Raw genomic sequence first — 24,085 nt, 5'->3', positions numbered from 1 at the left:
CTCAACAGCTAACACTTTCATTAACATAGGGGGTGCCCAGGTCAGCTTTGAATCTTCCGTGCGTAATCTGGGATTGGTGCTCGACTCTAAGCTTACGTGGAGGGAGCATATTACACAAGTGTGTAAGCGTGCTCACACACTAATGTACAGGCTTTACTTTTTCAGGAAAAGCACCAATCTCAGGTTGCGCAAGCACTTAGTGCAGGCCCTCCTGTTTCCTCTTATAGACTACTGTTCCCTCGTATACTGTGACCTGACGCAGGAACTCGACCTAAAACTTCAGAGGCTCGTGAATACAGGAATTCGGTACATCTATGGTGTAAGAAGAGATGAGCACATTTCCCCATACAGGCGGGAGTTGCAGTGGCTAACCACTGCCGGACGCAGGAAGTATTTCACTGTTTGTTTCCTAAGAAAAATGTTTAACACAGCCGTACCATCATACGTACTGGCATACTTTGACTTCCGCGTGACACTTCGGCCTGTTAGGGGGGAGGTGATACCTCTGGATATTCCGACATTCGCGACGGAGACGCTGAGGAACTCGTTTCATATCAGCGCCTCATACCTATGGAACAACCTGCCATCTCACATTCGTAACACTACATCTGTCTCAGGTTTCAAGAGACTAGCTAAAGAGCACTTTCTTGAGCTTGAAAACACAAACACTTGAATTCGCTTGTACACATTCACTCAAACGCACACACACACGCCTGTACACACTCACGCAAACGCACACACTCACACACTCTCGCTTGACCCATCTTCACATTATCATACTTTCACAATACACATTTTTGCTGTACTACTATTGCTGCTGTATACAATTTATCGTACAACATATTGTACGTCAAATAAATCTAATCTAATCTAATCTAATCTAATCTCTCTAGCGATTACGTTTAAAGTGAAGCGTAACCGTCAGCGTTCCATATTCGAATAGTATTCGCACTCCGTGCTGATCCCTTATATCTATGACAATCGAGCGAAAACTGTGATGTAAAAGTGGAATATAATGAGCAGGTGCAAAATGTCTCACGATATTACTGCCGAATTTGTACTTTGCACTATCCACGGAAACTATACGCAGTAGAGCAGTTTGAGTGTCGCCTACAGTGTTTTGCTCGCATACATCCGTGTACACGTAGAGCTGATCGGGAATAGCTCCGGAAAGCGATGCTGGTCTGTTTCCTAGCACGACTACACTCACGATGTCACGCCCATTGACGATGTGACAAAGGTGCCGTTTTTTCGCCGAGTCTCGGAATCTTCGAAACCGAAAATACGGCAAATTTTTTCGTTAAACGTTGTCTGATGCTGATCAACGCAGGCACACTTGCGCTGTAGCATGTAGTAGCCCTTTTGAAAGGGTGCAACTTCGAGACGCAGGTGATCGTGAAAGGCGGCTGATTTATTTATTTCGTTGGCTAGTTGCTCGATCTTGTCGTAAATGCCGTGCGGAAAAAAATGCGTTTCCTGCTCTGCCTTTTCCGACTGTTTAAACGTGTAAAAGGCGTCCGATTCTTGAATGTGCGTGACAGTACTCGGCACGTGAATTTCGACGAGCGCAACGGACCAATTCCCGCTGAGTCTAAGCTTGCGCGAGAGCTGCGTTGTAAAGCAGCTGGTGGCGTTTTCGTTGTAGTACGTCATACTGCTGTTGCTAGGCAGAACTAGGTAAAAATCGTTCTGGTCCATTTTTTAATTTTTTGTACTTCAGAGGCTTTGATCCACGAGTTGAATTTGTCCGGATAGCCAGCCCACTTGACGAGTAGCTGCTTCTTCGAGCCACGACCCTTTGTATGAATTACGCGTTCTACTTTGAATTGCTCTGCAGCGCCCGACATGCGTTTCGTGCCAACGTGAGCGAGCTCCTCGAGATAGAAAAAGCCGTCAATCTCCTCGCCGTTCAAATCTTCCAGGATAAACGTTGTTAACTGCTGTCTGTTGGATATGCGCTTAATCTTGAAAACTTCCTCGCTAAAGTTTTTTTCGTATCCCTTCTCGAAAGTATTTTTCGTGCGACTAATGCGTACGTAAGATCTGGGCTTGTATTTATTGATTACACCTGACGCCATCTTTTCGCGATTCTTGTAAGTCGATTGCAGACGAGCTCTTTTCGCTAAATTTTTGCGCGCTTTCGCAGCATTGTAGATGCTCACGTCACAGGGGCGCATCTTTGTACCGCTGTGTTGCGTATGATTGTAAGCCTCGATGATTTGCTGCACCACGTCGATGTAACGTTGCCTGTTATTGTGAGAAAAGTATCGCCACATTCGTTCGCGTATAGTACGGTTTAGTCTTTCCACCACAGCCGCTTTGATATCGGGGTTTCGAGCTGTACGGAATTTGATGTCGCCTTTTTTCAAAAATTCCTGAAACGTCGAGCCTACAAACTCCTTACCCTTGTCGGATTGTAAGAGTATCGAGACGCGACCGTTCCTGCATTCGAGTATTCGTCCGAAGGCTGCGGTGACGTTGGCTGTAGTTTTATCGCGTAGAGGCTCCAGCCACGCGTGTTTACTCAATACGTCCACCACTACGAGTAGGTAACAGTATCCGTCGTTGTGCTCTTTGATCGTGGTTAATTGAAGCAAATCGCACTCCCATACGTCGTCAATGTTGCTCACGTTGTAACTTAATCGCGGAAATTTACGCTTAACGGGTCTGTGAAGAGTATAGGCGTCTTGATTACTAAGCCACTCGTATATACGTTCTTTCTCCCGCGTGTCAGCCGCGCTAAATAATTTGCCTTTTTGATTTACACGCACGAGATTGCGCGCACCCGCGTATCCAGCCTCGTGCGAGACATCGTAGTATTGCTGCTCGTACGACGACGACGGCGCCATGCTTAAAAGTTTGCGAGACGTAGCCACTTGTTCTTTGCTCGATTTCTCGTCAAAGCAGGCGATGCCGGTGATTCGCTGGTGCTGCTGGTGCTGCTAGAGTTGTGTATTTCCATCAACGCGTTCGATACTCTCTTTACTAGGCAATCGTCTTTTCGCTGTATTATTCGGCTCTGTCAAATTTTTACCAATTTTCACTATTTCCGGGTTTCCAATCAGCTTTATCGGCGTGTCGACTGTCTTGATGAATTTGGCGAAAGGTAAACGGCCGATGGGCACTTCGGACTGATCCAGTGTTTTTTTCCTGCGTGCAACAACGTCGCTAATCAGTTCTATAATGTTGGAATCTTGTATGGGCCGGCCGTCTATACTGACTCTGCCAGTGCTATCCCACTTGAGACGATCGCCGGCAACGGTTTTCCAGTGTTTCAGCAGAAGGCGCGTTTTTTGAGCGTAACTCTTGGGCACGCTGTCGAGTATTATTTCTTCATTCGTTGGTGCCGATGTGGCCTCTATTTCGTCGACGTTGCGCTCGTAGTCGTGTTCAGCGTGACGTTCGGAATCTTTGAAAAACAGATATCGTCGCAGTACTTGTAAATAGTTTTGACATTTTTCACGCTCATCTGTAAATTTATTCGAATGTAGAATTGGGTGCATTTCGGAATCGAGTCTCGAGAGATTGTCGCCGCACGTTTGAACAGAGTTTTCACACGACTCGTTTACTACTGGCGGTGCTGCTGCTGGCTGAACGTTTTGCATGCGCGAAAATATATCTTCGGGCACGATAATCATTTTTCTTGCACGATCCATTTTAGTCTTCCGTTGCTGCTGCTGCTGCTGACTTTGAATTAAATATCTTCGAGACAAGAGCAGGGGCGGATTTCAACTTTATGGGGCCCGGGGCTGAAATCGAGAAGGGGCCCACTTAAGGACAGCGAAAAAGGCAATTTATCAAATATATAAAAAATTGATTTATTAATTTGCTATAAACTAATATTTATAAATACAATGACATAAATACAATATAAACAATTATTTTATTAGAAACATTTTTTTCTTGATTTTGCTCTAGCAAAATCATTAATTAAGTCATCAAAGTCAATTGATCTTAATAAGTCGACTTCGATGCTTAATCTTGTTAGAGCCGGTAGTCTGTTGTCTGACATCGTTGATATGTACATGTTCTTTATTCTTTTTAGAACTGAAAATGATCGTTCTGATTCGCAATTTGCGATTGGAAGTGTAAGTAATATCCTGTAAGCAATATATCCTGGAGCCAATTTAAAACTTTTAAGGGACACAAGATTTTAGATAAGCTGTTTTAATTCTAATGATAAATCGCTTTCTAAATCGTCAGAGTAAATCTTTACGAGATTCTTTACTTTTTGTTCTAAGACATCTATCTCTATAAATAATAATTGTGTGAGAAAGCCAAATAGTTGAATGATTCGATCATATGCTTCACTCCGTTTCTGCAACTCGGCAACTAGTTTGTCTATAATCACATAAAATGTGTTTATTCGGAACTTATCAACCGGGCTTAAGCTACTAGCTTGTGATTCCTTGTCAGTTAGTATTCTTGTGACCTTTCGTTTGTTTGCATCAGAATATTTTTGATCCACAAAAGCACTCAATTGTTTGGCTTGATTTTCAATATCAGAAAATCTATCTCGCAAATCCGTCACAAAATCTACTAATGATAGAAGCATGTTATTTGCAGAAATTAAATCTGTATTAACTTTTTGAATGTATTGACTAGTCGCGTTAAAGCGATTTCAAACATTATTCCATAGAATCGCCATAAAAACATTTTCAAGCTTTCTTATATGTTTCAATAAATCTTGAGCTTCTTTCCGAGTATCGCGTTTTTGTTCTTCGTCATTCGCTAAGATTTCTAGAGCCCTACAAATACCTTCATGATCCTTTACTACAACTTTTGTGGCGTCTCCACGACATGACCATCTCGTTTTTCATAAGCTCGTTACTTTAGCATTTTCAGTCATTAAGATGTCCTATCGATGTGTCGATGCACTAAAAAATGCATATAGCCGCTGTAAAATTCCGAAGAAATTTGTAGCATCAAGACATACATCGACGCTGCATTCTCCCACTAAGTTTAGAGAATGGCCAACGCAAGGAACGTAAAACGCTAATTCATTTTGTTCTCTAATGCAAGCTTGAAGTCCAATATATTTACCAGATATATTGGAAGCGTTGTCATAGGTCTGAGCTCTGCAATTTTGCCCTGCAATATCGATACCGTGCTCCTGTAGTAAATCTAATACGTCATTACTAAGCGACCTACCTTTATGACTTTTTATTTGTAAAAAACGTTCATAAACGTGACCTTCTAAGTAGTATCGGAAAATGACTGACAACTGGTCAACGTGGGATATATATGGGGTAGAATCTACTGCGAGTCCCCAATATTTAGCACTGTGTAGTTCATTAATAATACGCTTCAATACTTTTGTAGCCATTAACTCAATAAATTCTTCGTATATAGTTTTCGATAAATACGAGACTGTGCCAGAGCCTCTGTGAGCATACTGTTTAATGTGCTCTTCCAGAAAGGGATCAAACTGAGCAAGTAATTCAATGACGCCAAGAAAATTCCCATTATTAGGTGATCCTATTACTTCATTTTTTCCTCGAAGTGGAAGCCCTCGTTCGCCCACGACGCTGGAGCTCAAGTGTATACAAATAATCTAGTCCGAGTATAGCGTTACCAATGGTCTCGCATTCTTAAGACAACGAACGTCGTTAAAAGGCAAAGAGTGAAGAGGTGCGGTCCCCCTCTACCTACGTGCAGAAATTTTTGCCAACGGCTTACGTTTATGAAACGACTTGCACCGATCAGTCCGCTCTGAGTCCCTACAGAGAGCACACACGTGGCAGAATCATGGCAGCCACCATCATGGCAGAATTGAAAAAATTAGCAGCCCAACGCGATGCGCTTCTCGCAAGTATCGAAGCTGAAAAACGTGCAATGGAGAAGCTGAAAGGCCAGCTCGAGCGCTACCAGCAGATAATGCTGTAATAAAGCTTTTGTTTAAAAATTATTTATAATTATTTATAAGTAAACAAACAAAAGTCACCCATCGATGACAGACTGTTTATGACAGTAGCGGTCGTAAATCATGTTTATTAACCTAATCAGCTACTGTTGATATAAACATGGGCTTCTGTTTACAACAACTGGCGCCAGCTATGGGACTGGTGACGTCACTCTAGGCCACGCCCAGTCTCTCCATACCAGCCCATATACTACTGCTGTAACCGCTGCTAGAACTCGATGTAGTCAGTCTCACAGACGAGAGCTGACGCGTTCGCTACTATGGCCGGAAGCTATCTCTCTGTCCGACGGACCACGACTTATACGCAAGGCCCCAACCAATTTATTTTCGGCTTCAATTTTTCGGTATCACTTTTCTAAAGAGGATACTTCTAAACTTAACGTCCAGAATCCATATGAATAGCCTAAAGGGGGATTATTTAAATGCTTATTTAAATCAGAACCAATGTATCTGCCCTGCTAAGAGGTATTTAAATTAAAGTATTTAAATCTATTAAAGCGTAAAATGTATGATATCGAAGTCGATTAAAACTGATTAAAAAATTACGATTGAAATCAATTTAATTAGATAAGTATATCATTATATGATAAATTGAATCAATTTGTAATGTTCAAAAAGGAATTAAGATATAGACTCGGAATCGATTCAATGTTTTTATGAATTAAATCTGATTGTTTAAATAGTTTTTATATCAATTTATTTACGAATTTGTTACTTTGCTCGCGCTAATTTACAAATTTGCCTTAAATGCATTTTGCAGCTAACGTTAATCAACTGAAAAAAACCTAGCCGTCGTGGGGGATTGAACCGGGAACCTCTAGATTGATAAGCAGACATGTTACCGACTACACTATCACAACTTCATAGTGCGTGATAATTCGAATCGTCCTTATTAATTAGACGAGACTTTTTTTAAACAAGTGTTAATTGAAATTGTAATGTAAACCATGTACGTGTGGGTGTAAGTTTTGCTTGAAGATGATGATTGAGTGACCCAGTATTTTTGTAGACGACGTCCAGGAGTTCATTGAAGTAAAAAATGAAAACAATGTATGGAGCAGTCAATTGGTTGCATTGAAAAAGTTTAAAGTAGATTAAATTTCAATCGAATTCAATCGATTTCAATCCGTGATTTTCAGCAGGGTGTGTTTCACTAAAAAAACGATTTTAATGATTTTTTTTTTATATTTATAATAACATCGAATATTATTTAATTGTACTGTATGCAACTATCTCAAATAAAAATATTGATTAGTAAAATAAGGTAATGACACGTAGAACTTTGTTGTATTTTAGTACATTCGCGTACATTCGCGTACGTTTCTGTATAATGATGTACAAAATGTTTGAATCTCAACCAAAACGTAGTCGAACGTACGTGAACATACGGCAAAAATCTAAAAAAAAAAATCTACGGCAGTGTCACGTAATATAACCGTTGGATTGAGAGCGTCCATTTTCAATGAAAAATTCCCGAAGTATGTATACCTGCGTTAAGCTTATTGCTAGGCATGCTAGCACGTACTGTACGAAGAAGCGCGTACCTTTGTCCCATCTTTTATGATAGGAATATAAAGAGGACGCGGTTCTTTTTTATAAGCGACGCTGCGTGCGGGAAATTCCCGTCCGAAGTCTGAGCTTTATTGCGAGACCACACGGGGCCTAGCTGGGGAAAACCCAGGTTGTGGTTTAAGTCTTTATAACCTAACGTACATCAGGCCTCAGGTCAGCAGACCGAGCTTTTTTGTAAGCCAGAGTGCGAGAGCTCTGGTAGTCTCAGCGTCGTTTCAATCGAGTGAACATCGAGCGATAGCAACAGCGTAATTTTCTAAACTCTTATTTTTCAAATATAATTTTACTTATTTTAGAGCTACTTTCAGAGTTCGCTTTTTTTCTACGTTCAAACCTCGTTCCTACTGAACAAAACAATAACAAAAACGTACGATTTCAATTTCCATTCGGGATGCAATTGTTTTTAACTGATGTGTATATAGTGGAGTTAATGGATTTGAATCGACATGAATTGTTTTTAATCATGTGACATTTTATAAAGTTAATCGATTTTAATGAAGTTTCAATTCAAACCAATTGTAGTTAATGAGTCTAGTCTATCTTACTGCATTTGATCTTTCTTATATAGTATTGAGAAGACATCTATAGTATACAGTATTGAGAAGACATCTTGTCACTTGTCAATATGAACATTTAAAGCGACACCAATTGGTCGTATTAAGAAACATAGAGTCAATTAAAATCGATTAGTTTTGCAATAAATTTAATCGATTCTAATGAAAATATGAAGTTTTTTTCATAAGGGATATTACAAAACTCCGATCATTTGAGTCACTTAAAGTGTTGTCAATCCCATTTATAAAATTATACCGATTTAATATCCACTAATAAATAGATTCAATTTTATTGCAAAATTCCCAATTAAACCGCATTAAAATAATCATCGCATAAAAGTCGATAAGATAGTATTTTTAATTTTATATTTAGATTGCGATTGAGACCGATTGACATCGATAATTTAATACGTCAATTAAATAATTCTAGTATTTTTAACAGGGATTCTTTCTTCATTATCTGAACCAATTGTAGTAAAATTGAATCTAGCCGTAAAAATGTATTAAGATCAATTAAATATTATATAAATGAATTGCCTTATAAATCTATTCAAATTTATTGATAAATTCACAAATAAATCATGTTAGAAAAATGATTATTATTTTCATTATTTGAAACGATTAAAGTACTATTAAAACCAATCCTGTAAACCAAGCCCGTTTCTGGTCCTTTAAGGCTGAAATAAAGATTTATAGCACTGCGTTGCATAAATCCGCATTTATGTCACGCCTCGAAACGCTTAGGCGCTAACCTCACGTTGCAAAAATGTACTGATAATGACACGGATAGGCGTGACAGCGGATTTATGCTAGTCAGTGCTATAAAATACTGTACGATACACGCGTCATAAGTCGATCTTCATGGCGCGGCGTTAAGCGCACTCGCTACGCTCGGGCGCTTACACGCCGTGCCGTAAAGTACGACTTATGTCACTTTTATCCTAATGTACTATTTTAAATATTAAAACTGATCTTTTATAAAAGATTAGGATCGATTCAATGTTATACTTATAAATTACTATTCGAAAAGATTCAAGTTTGTTGACAAAATTACAAATTAATTCGCTATAAAAAAATTAATTGCTATTCAAACAGATTTATATACATTGATAAATAACAATTGAATAACAGTGCAAAAATAGTAATTCTTTTTATTGTAGTTCATTCGAGTATATTCGAAACTATTCGTAAAATCAGTATTCGTATCGATTGGCTATTTATTAATGAATAATGCCCTTCAAATCGATTAAAATTTTATTGAAAAAATTATAATTAGACTATATTATAATAATAACTCCATAAAAGTTAATAAAAATTGTAACAGCCACCCGATTATTAGAAGAGCTACGTTTATTATATTTTAAGTAACTATAACGCAGATGAAGACAAGATAACGGGACTTGCGACAAATATCTCGGTTAAAACGAAACTGGCGCACAGAATGCGCGCACATTGATTTGCTGACCCCTCACACTATTGTCACATTTTGACTACAGTGCGAAATTTCATTGAATTTCTCTCTCTCTCTCTCTCTCTCTCTTTCTCTCTCTCTCTCTCTCTCTCTCTCTCTCTCTCTCTTCCATAAGATCTTCGTTCTTGGTCGAAAATCGCTGATAAGATCTTATGTACGATCTTACACAAGATCTTCGAGAAGATCTGATGTATAATTTTACGTAAGTTCTCAAATACGATTTTGAGTAAAATTTTTAATAGGGTGTAAAGGACAATGCTTAGGTTTGAGGAAAAAACGGTGTTTGTAGAAATCACATTTTAATGGATGAAAAAATTATAACGACGATTACCTTATTCTTTCAGCGAGGCCAGAGGTCAATTGAGCCGAGCGCGTGTCGCGCTGCCCTTTTAAGCGCTCGCCCGAGATTACCCCTCTCTGGATTTCATTTCGCAGAAACCCCCGATCATTGTGCGATCATGTCACCTCCGAGCCACCGCCTGGTATCACGTCAGCCTTTCGGCCCCAGTCCTGACATTTGTCAGCCGGTTTCTGACCCATTTTCCTGGTTTCGAAAACCAGAGATTTTCTGCCCGGAAAACCACCCGCGCGAGACTACAGCTTTCGAGAACCATACGTTCTCCCGGCACGGCACGGTCTGTCTCGCAAGGGTAAATTTTCCGGATCACGGAAAAACCTTGGGTTTTCCCGACACAGCACGGCATATTTTTGGTGATGGCTCGGAGCGCATTTTCTAATGTCATTTTCCCCGAATCTCTGGCGTCGCTTTACATAGTTTTCAAAATATTATTAGAATTAATTTACGCTTAAAATTAGATTGACAAAATGCGGGTGGCGCTAAGAATATTCGCGGTTATCGCAAATGTCATGCGAGAGGCTTTGTCCGCCTCATATCAATGTTCACATTCGCCGAATCTCTTTCGGCTTTGTCTCGAGTCTTTCACAGCCGAGCTTGTTTGCATCTCGGGACTCGATTCGCGATAATCGGTATTTTGATTCGCGAATCCACACTCGGCCGGTGCCGACGTGCGCCGCTGTAAAGTGTAAATTTACACTAATCCATTATAAATACAACGCTTAAATAAAAAATGCAATTGCGTACGCTACATCGGGTCTTGTTGTCACAGTCCGCAATGGGGCGAGATGATTAATGGCGTTCGTAAGATTAGCGTTGAGCGTAGATATGCATTCGTCGAGTGATGAGGAAGTGAGGGATGATCCGTCACATGCGCTAAGAAAGCTTGCAAATGAAAAACCGAGTATGTAGCGCTATAGTGTTAAGTTTAATAAATCGTTCTACCGAAAGAAAAATTCGATCAGACTTTCTGTTTTTCTAGAAGTTTGAAAATACAAAATACCCCGTGGCGGATTTGCGAAGCTTTTGCGCCGACATCCCCTTTAACCTCGGTGATCAGTCTATTCTTTTATTCACGAAACCCAACAATGACAATTTATTAGAGATCGTCTCGTCTCGACAAGTATTAGTAGATAAGACAGATGGCGTTTTTTGTAATACTATAAATCACTCCACCAACGCATTTTCAAGTCAGTCGTTGTATGGATTTTGAGTTTTTCAAAGATAATAAAGACCGTATGGTGCCGAAAGAAATGGCTGTAGTAGCGTGAAAAGGAAAAGGCAAAATTTCTGAATAAGATTAAAACTCGTGAAATTATTGATTTAGAGCACGAAAAGAGTTGTCAAACTTTTCACGGATTACTTTGGTGTGAAAAGTATTGTGTGCAACACGCTATCAAATCGGGATACTTACGGTTAAATTGTGCTCTCAACAATGCATATAAATTGAAGAGCTGGCTAAATACACGCAGCAGTGGGGACGAAATTACTACATCAGCAGAAAGCTGTGAAGCAGTGAGTTATATGAGCTTATAACTTACACTATTCAATAAAAGTGGTACAGCGGTAAATTTATATTGGATCACCCATCTTAAGAGAACTAATTTTATTAGTCTTCCACTTCTAAAAGATCACACTCTCATTATCTTTACCCCTACCAAATTTGAAGACTTTTTGAGTATAAACCGACCCTGTTAGAGAGGTGAGATCACAGTATCCTCGATCTCAAGTCCAGATAGTACACAAAAGAAGATGACTGGTAAACAAGACGAAACGATGGACAAGATGAGACTAGAGAATTCTTTAGTTGGTTATGATGATTTTAATCCTGTCGTCCGACTCAGCAATTAAGAATTTTACGGAATCGCCTTCTTGCTCACCAGTAGGATGCGGTTTCGAGAACAATTTGACGAGATCGATAGATTTTTTCACGCTTACGACAAGGAAGAGTTGTTGGATCACAGAATCACCATTCTTGGTTTTACAATTCGTTTTACAATCAGCTACGTGGATAGAGCTTTTGAACTGATTGAGGAAAAGGTGGAGCGGCAAGAGACTGGTGGAGCGAAAACGAATCGACAACTTAAGCCCTTATTAGTATTTAAACGTGTAACCTTTCACAGGCTTTATCTAAAATCATCGATTATAGGATTAAGTATCTTTTAAGAGTAAAAGATCCCATAAATATTATTGTTAAATAGGTTGGCGAATAATATAAAGGTAAGTTGATGAATAGTGAAAATGCTCAATATAAGTATTTTACTTCTTATAATGTTCAAAGCGCTATAGGCGAATTTGAAGAAACACTAGTAGATAAGATAGATAAAGTTTTAAAGGATAAAAATGTACATTAAGCAACAGAAGATATATTTATTATAATTTATGAATTTATCAATTTACATTTTTACATTTTAGTAACTAACCTGAATACAACTATTTATAATGATTCAGCTGTAAAATTTTTTTTTTTTTTAGTTTAATGAATAAATATATTAAAAAACGTTATATATTTCTACTCACTTATCCATACTGTATCCACCACCTATTGCAAACATCCATCATACTTATTATATTACCTCAAATGTTTACTGGGACCGCATGGTAAATGCGTTGAACTTATACGTTGTCCCTATAGACACACGCACTCACATACACACACAGAATATGATTTTAAGACAGTAGCGGGAAAATAAATCCCGTCAGTCCTCTGATGCATGTAGTCACGAGAACATCACCTTAAGATAAGTTTTGTGTGCACGTGCGGCTATCGAAAGTGTCTCTTAGATAACAAGGTAAGGGTGCGATGAACCCTTCAAAGTGCCCTAGGTAGTATAACAAATGCAAATTCAAAGTGCCTTTTAAAAATCAGTCACTTTTAACAGTAAAAAAGGGGCGAGTGACCTCTCCCTAGTGCCCTGGATACCATAGTGCACACACACACACACACGCACGCACGCAACACATATACAGAATATCTGGTGGTACAATGGCGAGTTTCGCGAATTTCTGGGACTACGATAAATCTAGGAAAATTTGATCGAACACTGCCAAGCGTCCGTAAAAATGTACTTACAATTCCGAGATAGTCGTAATGAATTTAAACTGTTAGTTGGCTTATCGAATGCTTTTAATAAATCTTCATGAATGCATATTAATCCATCAATTATCTTACAGAATAAATTTACCTTTAACGACCCAATAATTGGAAAATCATCAATAAAAAATTTGGACATTTCAACTAAAGACGATTCTTTTCAAGACAAACAAAACGTTGAAAATGATAAAATGCCACTTTACCGATTACAAAAATGGAACGATTTTATAATAAAAATTCACAAAACAAGAAAATTATTAAATACAGAAGATAATAGATTGGCATACGGAAATTATCAAAATATTCAAGATCGACCAATTATTTTTGATGAAGAAAAGAATATTTTTAATCAGAACGCTGTTGGATATACGTCAGATGACGAAGAGATATTTTTTAGATATCGTCGAAGTACAAAACAAGTCTCTGTTGGTCAAAGTCCAGTGTCAGTTAGTTATGCTATAAATTATAAGGAAAAAGAACACAAAGGGTGGGTCAAACCAGTGTTTAGTTCAATTGTCTATAGATTACCAGTAAGTAAACTAAATTAATGTTAAATAAGCTGATTATTTGATAGCAACTTGTGCATAAAATTCTTGTACAAAAAACTAGGATTGCAAGACATAAGTGCAATTCAATCGCTATAAGTTTATCAGAAGTAGGCACAGAATACACACGTCTTTTAACAATGTTATTAAAGTGTTTGTTCCCATCTTAGCGGGAGCTTTGGAAAAGTAAAATTTTTTGTTAAAAAAAAAAACATTAAAAACATGTTTTGAGGTGTTTGGAAATCAAATCAGGTTTTTAAAAAAGAATTGTATGTAAATTGCTTCCTCCTAGAGAAAACTTTGTATTAGTAAAATTTTTAACATCATCAAAAACACGGTAGAAACATGTTTCAAAGTGTTTGGAGTTAAAATATGTGTTTTTAGAAAATGTCCGTATGAATGTGTGTGTATATGTGTTTTTTATGTGGCGTAGGCATAGCAGGTACTATCGTTGAATAATAATTCCGTGGGGCCCATTAACTAGCCTTTTTTGGCTTCTCCTTTAATGTTTGACGTTTCCATACATCCCCCATCCACCAAGGTGTTTAGGAGGAGCGTTTCGTATCTATTACCTAGTGGCCTTCGTCTAGCCACAGTTTTACTCAGCTGTTTCGCCATGTTCTTCCCTTCTATTCTCTTCGTCATTTCTAACCTTCTTGAAAATGGTCCTTATGTAATTATTTACTGCGCACCAGCCGTTACTGAAGGTAACGCTCGAGTTCTTCTCGTTCCATTTCGTATCGCGAATAGTCGGTCCAGCCAACAATACGGTATGAGGAGGTGCGTCCATCACTCAGCTAGGGTTTGTTCCTTCGCGGATTTCCAACTTTCCGTTTAAGTATTGTCACCACGCCGGATTTCTGTTGCTAGAAGGTCAATAGGTGGCATTGACTCGCCTACTATCTGTACTGGTTTTCTTCCTACAGCATCCTGTACTACCTGGTCCAACAGTTCTCTGAATTGTTCTATCGACGTGTTAGGAGAAGCATAGCAACTGTAAATGTGTACGCCTGCGACTTTAGCGCGTACGAATCCTACATTACGTCTTGTCATTCTTTCTCTCAAAGCGGCATTTCCGCATGCCCATATGGCCGCTTTACCCGTACTGTCCATATTTCACGATGGTTTGTCCAGGTCTCTGTATTGTTCACAGACATAGCTACTAGCTGCGTGGTCATTCTCCCCCTTACGCCTTCTTTGCAAAGTACACAGTTTGGTTGTTTCTTACACTCCTTTGTGTCCATCTTTTCCACATTTAAAGCAAAGCTTATTTCTGTCTTCAGTTACTGTGCACTTTCTACCGATATGGCCAAAACCTAGACATTTATAACACCTAAGCGGCTCGTTTTTGTGGTTAGCCACCTAGATTCTACAGTTAACTCATCCCATTCTGATCTTCTGTAGCTAAGTGATCTTAGCCGCTATCTGAGCTGGCACCCGTATCACTGCTTTCTGCGTGTCACCATACGTCTTTCGCAGAGATCTTATCGTAGAGACTTTTATAATGTTCTCTTTGCCGATTTCCTTCTGTAGTGCTTCTAGTACCTCCTCCTTTGAGGTAAGCATGTCCAGATCTCTTATTTCAATGATTTCTTCTTCCTAGCCTGCTTTTATTGTGGCGCCTTTCACAAGTACCGCTTTTACAGCTTCTTGGAAGTCCGAGGTTTTGATTTCTCTTGTGCGTTTAAGCTCTCTTAGAAGATCTCCTGCAACTGTTTTGCGTATTTTATTTACGCTATTCCCCAGTGTGTTAAGTGACATAGCCACTTTCATTTTGGACAAAATGTCTGCATAGCTTTTTCCTTCTGCAGCCTTGATGATTAAAGCATCCGGTCTGGGAGGTCTTGCCCGCATCTGTCCATTCTTGCTGGCCCTGTTCTGGTTAGCAACGCCAGGGACACTTTTATCCTCTTTGCTTGCCTTTTTCTCCTTTTTCTTTGACTTTTTTGTGACGACTTCCTGCTACACTGTCTTTTCAGCTTGATTATCTGCTCCTTTGTTTTCTCTAATTCTCTCATGTGGAGTAGTTGGGACTTCCTTGGTTGTACCCGCCTTCCGGGATCTGAGGCTTGAGGTTGTCTGGGTTTCCCTCCCCTGTGTTCCTCGGCGCTGGCATTGCAGTAAGTTATCTTCTGCGATGCAGATATTATTATAGTTCGCTCTTATAATTCAGGCAAGATTTTTAATTTGCTTGTACACATTGTTTTTGAACCTGACATACTGTATCAGTTCATTGATTCTGCTGCCAAGGCAATCCAAGTGTGCATTCCTTTGCGTTATGAAGCTCTTTTATGCCTGTCTGCATCAACTTCCATTTCAATATCACCTGCGTTACTACATGCATTAGTGGTCAGGTGATAAAACTCTGCGGCTTCTGAGTGAGTTTGCCCCCCCCCCCCCTCCCCAAACTCCATGGGGCCAGCGTCGACCACCGGGGATTTCACCCGATCGAAATCGACGGCGGGACTGGGCACTATGGCTTGACCTACTTGGGGTAGTAATGTTATTAACTCACTATCCATGTTTGATTTATCTTTGGGGTTTCTTCCCCTAGCCTGTTTGGTCCGCGGAGCATATTTTATTTCTGCCCTTTGGCCGGTTGAGGAAACCTCGACGCGCCAATGAGCATTCCCCTATCCGCCACCCAGGAAACGCGCCACATACGGGGTATCAGCAAAACTTCAAGTGATTTGACTACTTATTTTTTAGTAATAAATCGAAAACTGAAAAAAAACGATTTTTTCTGTGCCTTGATTACGGACGTAGAAAGACCTTATTACACTTGAGATTTTGGAAAAAGGTAGATATTTTATGTATTTTATGGCTAAACTGTTCAGTAATGCCAAAAAAAATAAGGTTTGCTTGGTCACGTTATAAATTACCCGGGGCGCAATAAAGGCTATTTTCTGGTACTATTTGGAATAGGCGTGCATGGTCGACAGCGGTCTCTCGACGGCTGATGGTGAGAAGGCGTCCCTCCTAGCCTGGCTGCGCAGCTTCTTGGTGGTCTGGAATGCGGGTGATCTCGAACTCGCGCGATCGATCAGAATGCAGGATGGTCTCGGCCTCGTGAGTCTTGGAATCTTGTCTCAACGATGCTTATACCCGGGTGTATAATATCGGTTGCGCGCCCGTGTCTGAACAGTTAGCTAGCCCGAATTCGTATAACTTCGCGCGCGCCCTCTCGCGCACATCTCTCCCATGACTTGGCAACACCGTGCTCAGCTGCCGAGCCATCATCGTGCGACAAAACGAGCGCGCGCGATACAAATTCGCGGCCGCTTGTTACACTCTGAATAAAATTATAACAAATGTAATACACATTACATGCTACAACTAGAACTTTGATGCCACACGCCGAACCGAATGAAAACATGCCTCTGTGACACTATGCGCGCGCATGCTTTGTAGAGAGCGTGCTGAGAACGAGGAAGCACAAGTATGTGCTGTATCGGTATAATTCAGCGACTATCATTCTGCACACGAGTGCCGGTGTCCCCCAGGCTCACTTTTTTCGTGTGTGTGTGTGAACATTATTTCAATTTTCTCTTTCTTATTCTTCTATTTATTCCTCCTCTTCCTCTTCTGACTCTCCCAACCTCCACTTCTTATACCTATCTTCTTCCCCCTGATCATTTCCTCTTCCTTTTTTGACGATTCTCTCTTTTTTCTCGTCCCAATAGTATGTAAGAACTCTTCTTCAATCTCTGCAACTCACTCTTTCCTGTAGGAGTCTTATTCTTTTCTTCCTTCCTCCTTCTCTTCTCTCTCATTATTAGAGCTTTGGCCCTTCTTTTTTCAAAGGAAAGCCATTGGTCTAGTCTGATCTTCCCTCCTTCTCTAATTTCGGTTTTTTTTCTCCCAGATCATTTTCATATCTTCCCTTCTTTTAAAAATGACCTTCTTGATCTCATCTGTCCTGGCATCCTCTAACTTCCATTCCACTCCCTCTATAATATCCTCCAGCCAATCCTTAACAGAGTCCTCCTCGGTCCAGTTATTCAGGTGCACTATCAAACCTTACTCCCATACCTTACCTGCTATCATTTATTCTTTTACCTGCAGCATTCACCCTTCTCTTTTTCAAAATTTTTCCGTCTCTTCTTTTTGCAATTTTTCTCCCCCTTCTCATCTCCTGCCTCTTCTTTACTGCCTTGATTCTGTTTTTGTTTCCTCTCATCCCTTATCTCATTTCGTCCATCTCTCTCTACATATTTTTTATCTTTCCCTTAATGAAGGGAAAGATAAAAAATAATAATTCTACGTCCTTACTTACCTCTTCAATTTTCTTTTCCAATGCCTCGCTTCTTTCTCTCTCAAATCTTGCATTGATTTCCATTCTTCTATCTCCTCCTTCAAATCCCTCATCTCCTTTTCTTTTTTCTTTTCTCTGAACGGCATCTTCCCCTTTTGTATTGCTTTTCTCCTTTCTGTACTTATTTTTGGATTAGCTAACCTCTTCACTACCGTGTTGCACCACGTATTTTGCTTATCTGCTCGATTCCGTTTCCTTTTTCCCTGTCCATGTTCCTTGTTCCACCTGTATCGTTTTCTGACTCTTTCCTAGTAACTTTTGTTTCTATGACTGTTCCTCTCGTCTCCACTTCCTGCGAAATGTCCATGCACTGTTCTTGTTCCTTCGTCCAGTTTATTTCTTTTACTACTTATAGCTTTTCCTGCATTTTTTCTCTTCCCTTTTGCTACTGTTTTCTTTTGATTGCTCTTACTTTTCTTTTAATTGCTGCTTCTCTTTTCTGCCTAATTTCTTTTTTCTTACATTTCTCCCCGTTTCTTTTTCTCTTTCCTCATTCATATGATTCTGTATAATGCTGCCAGATTCTTCCTTTCCCCGTTCAAAATGTTTTTTTAGTTATTGTCTTTATCACCTGTTTTCTTGCACCTTACGAATATGTGCTCGAGCGTCTCTTCTTCTTCTTTGAATAGCCTACATATTCTCTCCTCCTTCATCCATAATCTGTATCTTTTTGCTTCGTTGCCTGATCTGAATTTTGCTGTCCCAGCCAGCCTTTTTTCCCTGTGTTCCATTTTCTTTATAGATATTCCGAAATCTCACCCTGCGGTTTTATTAATTTTTTACATCTTTCACCTGCCTTGATTTTCTCATTTCGCTTTCCCATTTCTGCCACTATATGTCTTTTTCTACTCTTTCCAACTCAACCCACATCTGTTCTCCTTTTTTCAACCTTTTGTGATATTCTGAAATTGCCCAGCTTCTCTTGTTCAGTTCCTCTTCTTTAGTTTTGTTCCTCCTTTATCTTTCCCATTCTTCTTCCTCTTCTTTTTCTAGAGTTCTCCAGCATTCTCTTCACAAGGTACCTTTTTTTTATCTTGCTCAATTTTGCCTCGTATTTTATAGCTCTTCTTCTTGTCCTTGTTTTGAGTTTGCACTTCTTTGTTTCCAAATGTAGTACGTGCTCCGGAGTATCACTCTACTTTCATTACCCATTTCATATACCTTCTCTGTATCTTCTTCAGTTCTTCCTTACCTTTCCATCATCACACCTCCGCAACATATTCCATTATGCTCTTTACTATCGTATCATATAGCCTCATCCTCAGTTCCCAGTTATCTCTAAAGAGTTCTTCTCCTAGCCCCCACATCGAGCTCATTAGTCATTGCCATAATCAGTTAGGCGGAGGTGAACTGCGGCGGCCCTTCCACGGGGACGTGCCGGTCAAGCACTCAAGCGAAGCTCATTGTGCTGTGCCTCCTGTATCTTAAAAAGTTACTTTATAAAGCCTTGTTTATAGCTTCGGCAACTCGACAAATTGATGCCAAGCTGTTTGACCTTAGTTTCTCTAACCCCGACGTAGGAACCCCCACTCCTTCTGTCTCGTCTTCGCGAGAGCTGGGCATTCACACAGCAGGTGGGAGGTGGTCTCCATTTCATACTAGCATCACCTACAGCTCCCAGAGGCTCTTAGTCCTAAGTTCCACAGGTGAAATCCTACCCTCCAATGTCCCGTCGGCCAGCCAACTGCCAGCCTCAGCCTGTTCCTGCTTAAGCCCCTAATGGTCAGCAGCCACTCCTCTAGTGGGCTGCCGCCCATCAGAGCCCTAGCCTGTCTTAGTCCTATGGCGTTAGTCTATTTGTCGCTCAGTTGCCGGTTAAGCCAGTCTTTGATTGCTTTGTTTACCTCGCAGGTAACAACGGCGACTGCGCACCTTCTAGCTTAAACGCCGTCCGCGCTCCTACCTGCTGGCCTGTCTGCCTTTTCGTTACCCACTACGCTGGCGTGCCCTGGTACCCACACTAGTCTCTCCACGTTGTGTTCCGCCAGTAATTCTAGCTCCTGTCTGCAATTAGTACCTCTTTTGAAAAGATACAGATACTATCTAGCGACATGAGAGCTGCCCTGCAATTCGATCAGAAGCTTACAGTTCTTCACCCTGTGCTCCTCTTTAACAGCCATTTGGCTGCCTCTGTAATGGCCCTGATTTCTGCCTGGAAAACCGTAGCATGATAGTCAAGTGAGCACACAATCTCTTATGTGTCCATTTTCCCAAACTCCTGCTCGTACGCCGTTATAATTTTTTAAGCCGTCAGTAAACCACACTACACTGTTTTTGAGGAGTTTGGGTGATCCCGTTTTCCATTCTTCCCTTTCTGGGATCACAATCAAGAATGGTTTCAAAAAATAAATCCTTTCCGCCATTCTGTCGCAACCACTTTCTTCCATTAGCGACATTACTTGTTCAAAAAGTGCCGCATCCTTGAAGTCCGAACAGTTCGTTGATTCCGCTATTCTGCAGAAAGTCCTACACGCATTTGCCTTAATTACCTTGCCTAGTAAAGAAAGTTCCTACAGTTATTCCATATCGACCGTAGTTGTCGTTCGCATGGATCACGTGACTCGTCCCATAATCAATCTTTGCACCCTGTCTAGTGCCCTATGGTGTAAGTTTTCAACTCACATTTGTGGCTCCATACCAGTGCCCCATGAGTGAGTCTTAGTTTGATGATTGCATCATATAGCCATCTCACTTTATCCGGTTCTAGACCCCAGGTATTGCCAAAATCCCTCCTGCAGGCCCAGAAAGTGCCTCTCGCTTTCTTGCATTGTTCTTTGATACGTTTCCTCCAGTTACGTCTAGCGTCGAGCGTGACTCCCAAGTATTTGACCTCTTTTACCAATTTTAGTTTGATACCATGGAGTTGAAACCCTTCTATCGGCTTGACCTTATACCTGTTTGTACACAGCATGACACTGACTTTGTTGGGGTCAATTAACTTTATCACACCATTTCTCCACCAGGCCCAGTGCGAATCGCATTAGACTGCTAGCAAGTCCTTGTCTTCCCTCCTTAACATGATTACGATGTCGTCTAGATATGCCTGTGCGTTTATACCCACCTTGTTTAGGATACGGAGCAGGCTGTCCATCACCAGGCACCATAGTGTCGGCAACAGCACCCCTGCTTGTGGGCATCCCTTCCTCACCACTCCTTTGCTAGAGTACGTTCCCCAGGTTGCCAATATCTTTCTGGTTCTCAGCATAAAGCTGATTCATCTAGCGACAGTTGCTTATACTGCGTGCTCCTCCATGCCTGCCGAAATTGTCTCGCCGGTCGTGTAATTAAAAGTCCCCTTGATGTCTAGGAAAGCCACAAATACCAAACCCCTGTTATTCATGTCCCTTTGAATAAAGCTAACTGCCTCCACCAGCGCTGTGTCCACCGACTTCCTTGTCTAGAACGTAATCTGCTTACTGTGCAGCGGCGCTTCTACAAGTTATAACTTCTTGATGTATCTGTCAACTAGTCTTTCCAGAGTTTCAAGTAAAAACGAGGTCTTGCTAATTGGCCTGAAATCCCTTGCGACCTTGTGTTGTGTATTACCTGGTTTGGGCAGAAATGCCACCTTCACCTGACCCCATGCTTTCAGCACATATCCTAGTGCTAGATAAGCTCGATACAGTTTCTCCAAGGCTGGGACTAATATGTCCATGCCCTGTTGCAGCAGAGCCGGAAAAATGTCGTTCAGTCCTGCCGCCTTGTAAGGCTCAAACCTCCCTATAGCCTACCTGATCCTTGCCTTGTCTGTTACCCGTTTCGCCAGACTCCAGTTCTCTCCGCGGGCCGTCAGTCGTACGGCCTCTGACCCCGCTCCTTCCCTGAAGTCTGAAAAGTAGGTTTCCATCAGGCCCTTTAGGACCTTCTGTCCATTTTTCTCCCAGTCCTCGGTTTCCATTCAAATCGAGTCAGTCAGTGGCTTCTTTAGATGCTGCAGGACACTGCACAGCCTGGCCGTGTCTGATAACGTTCTTCAGCTTTTGCAGTATCGCTTCTAACTATATTCTTTTTGCTCCGCTTTATACGCTCGTTTGTCCTTGTCACTCTTCGTGTGCTTAGGTCGGTTGTATAGTCGCCTTACTTTCTTCCTTCGTTTCTCCAGTGACTGATTCCACTAGGGAGCGCCCTTTGTTGGCCTCTTTGGTCTAAGTTCACAATTGTTTTTAAAAGAACTTATTATTATGTCCCTTAGGATCCTGCTGCAGTGATCGATGTCCTCCACCGTCTTGTGAGTGACAAGAAAGTGAGCGATTTTAGCCGTAAGTTCTTCTCTATAGCCTACCCAGTTTGCTTTTCTAGGGTTCCTTATGAGTAGATAGAGCGTACTTTGTCCGCTAAGTCTGAATACAATATGTTGGTGGTCCGACATGGAGATCTCTTTTGGCACTCTTCAGTACATAACCTCAAACCACACATTCCTGGAGGCCAGGGTGATGTCTATGACCTCTTTCCTTACGGCGTTTAGGAACGTAGGTCTGTTGCCCGTATTGAGAAAGTCCATGTACGTTTCTGCTAAGAACTCTAATAGACTTTCTCCTCTAGGATTGCAGTCTGTGCTGCCTTAACATGTGTGATGTGCGTTTACGTCATAACCCATTATAAGCTAGGTGCCTTCGGCTTCGCATTCTCTGATTAATGCGACCATTTTCTTCAGGGAGCACGCTTCCTTATAGGGAACGTATGCCGCGGCGATCATGATGACTTTTCGTTCGCCTTCGATGGCCTTGTAGCTTAACCTACACGGAGAGACCTTTTACGCAGAATATTCGGTTATTGAAAATTGTACCGTTGAATATCCGGTGGCGCCACTGTTTTAACGTGTGATTACGGCGAGTCTGTAGGTGATTGAGCTTTACACGTATATGACGTGAACGTTACTCGAATGTCAAGAGGCATTCACCGATTTTTCCAGTGAACGCTAGTCACTGGCTAGTCACATGTGTAAGCGTTTCGCGCGCGCGTCGTGTTTTGCTTGAGATGATAAATTGTTACAAAAAATAGGGCTTAACACTGTTTTTCTGTTCCATATAATTTTTTGAATAAAGCTTGCAATGAAAAACCAAGACCAGAGCACCACAGTGTTGAGTTTAGTGAATCATTCTACCGAGAAAAAATACCAATCGGACTTTTGGTTTTTGTAAAAGTTGTGAAATACGAGCGGGTGTTGCGATTACAGCTGGTGTTTACGCGTGTTTATGCGATACGCCAACCTCAAACACCAATTTTACTTATTAACTTTTTTTAATTTAAAATTTCATCAATATAATGAGAAGAGCTCCATAGGTTTGAGATACGTGAATCATTCTACCGAAAGAACATGTCAATAGGGCTTTTAGTTTTTATTTTTGGCATTTGAAATACTAAATACCCTGTGACGGATTTGCGAAGCTATAGCTCCCACCTCCCCTTAAATTAATAAGTAGGTTACGTGCGTATAACTACACATGATTTTACAAAGTTATATTGCAATTTTTTTACAATGCAATAAAATTATAACAAATATAATAAGCCACAATACTAACCTACTTCAAATAGCTCGCATTTTTGACAGGGACGGTCATTTTCAACCATTTTTTTTTTTAATTCAAGATCTCGGCCTGAGGTGTTCAGTAATGTCAGAAAAATAATGTTTGCTTGGCCAGGTAATAAATTTCCTAGGGCAAAAAACCGCATTAAGATACGTCTTACTGTTCAAAGAATCGATAGTCTATTGCTTTATTTCCACGAATATTCTCAAGAAAGTATTTATTATATGTTAAACAAATGCTTTTTGTTTGTAATATTGTAGTAATTATAAGTAAAAATGTGTTTTTGTGCGTATATAGTCAGTTATCCCGCCGCGCGCGTCAACTCGTACAGCGCACTACACTTGCTTTTCAGTGGCAGCCATGCTATTCCGCGCTGTAAACCGTTCACTGCAATTTCAGGTGAACATTCACCCGGAAACGGGAGTAACGCATGCGTTTACTCGATGAATACACTTGATATCCCGCGTAAAAGGTCTCTCCGTGTAGCTGTACATAGATTTCTTGAGCAGTGCTTTGGCACCGTCTCTACCTGAAGCCCCTTGGCGGCAATAAGGCACGTTCTAGTCAAAACGGGATTCACTGATCAGTGTACCTATTCTGTTTAAGCCTGCGATTTTGCCATTGTGAATCCAAGGTTCTTAGATTAGGTAAATACCTGTACGCACCCCCGCCATACGTCTAGCCAGAACGGCCAATGGTGCAGATTAATCTGCGTGAACTCTATAGTG

The 24,085-nt window shown here is 40.7% G+C and overlaps 1 protein-coding gene across 8 annotated transcripts in view; it reads left to right on the top strand.

The window, feature by feature from the left end:
• LOC100117424 (major facilitator superfamily domain-containing protein 6) overlaps window positions 1–24,085 on the top strand; it is a 380,954-nt gene that overhangs the window by 37,974 nt on the left and 318,895 nt on the right. For all 8 annotated transcript variants that reach the window (XR_004226442.2, XM_031921504.2, XM_031921503.2 and 5 more), the window contains one exon: window positions 13,050–13,499. Coding sequence is in view for 7 of the 8 variants with exons in the window: in XM_031921504.2 (XP_031777364.1) it covers window positions 13,050–13,499 (450 nt within the window). In the remaining variant the exon portion in view is untranslated. The remainder of the gene's footprint in view (window positions 1–13,049; window positions 13,500–24,085) is intronic.

The sequence above is a fragment of the Nasonia vitripennis genome, assembly GCF_009193385.2.
Source record: "Nasonia vitripennis strain AsymCx chromosome 1 unlocalized genomic scaffold, Nvit_psr_1.1 chr1_random0012, whole genome shotgun sequence".
In the NCBI taxonomy this organism is placed as follows: domain Eukaryota; kingdom Metazoa; phylum Arthropoda; class Insecta; order Hymenoptera; family Pteromalidae; genus Nasonia; species Nasonia vitripennis.
The sequence above is the reverse complement of the archived record's forward strand: the minus strand, read 5'-3'. Positions and strand labels throughout refer to the sequence as shown.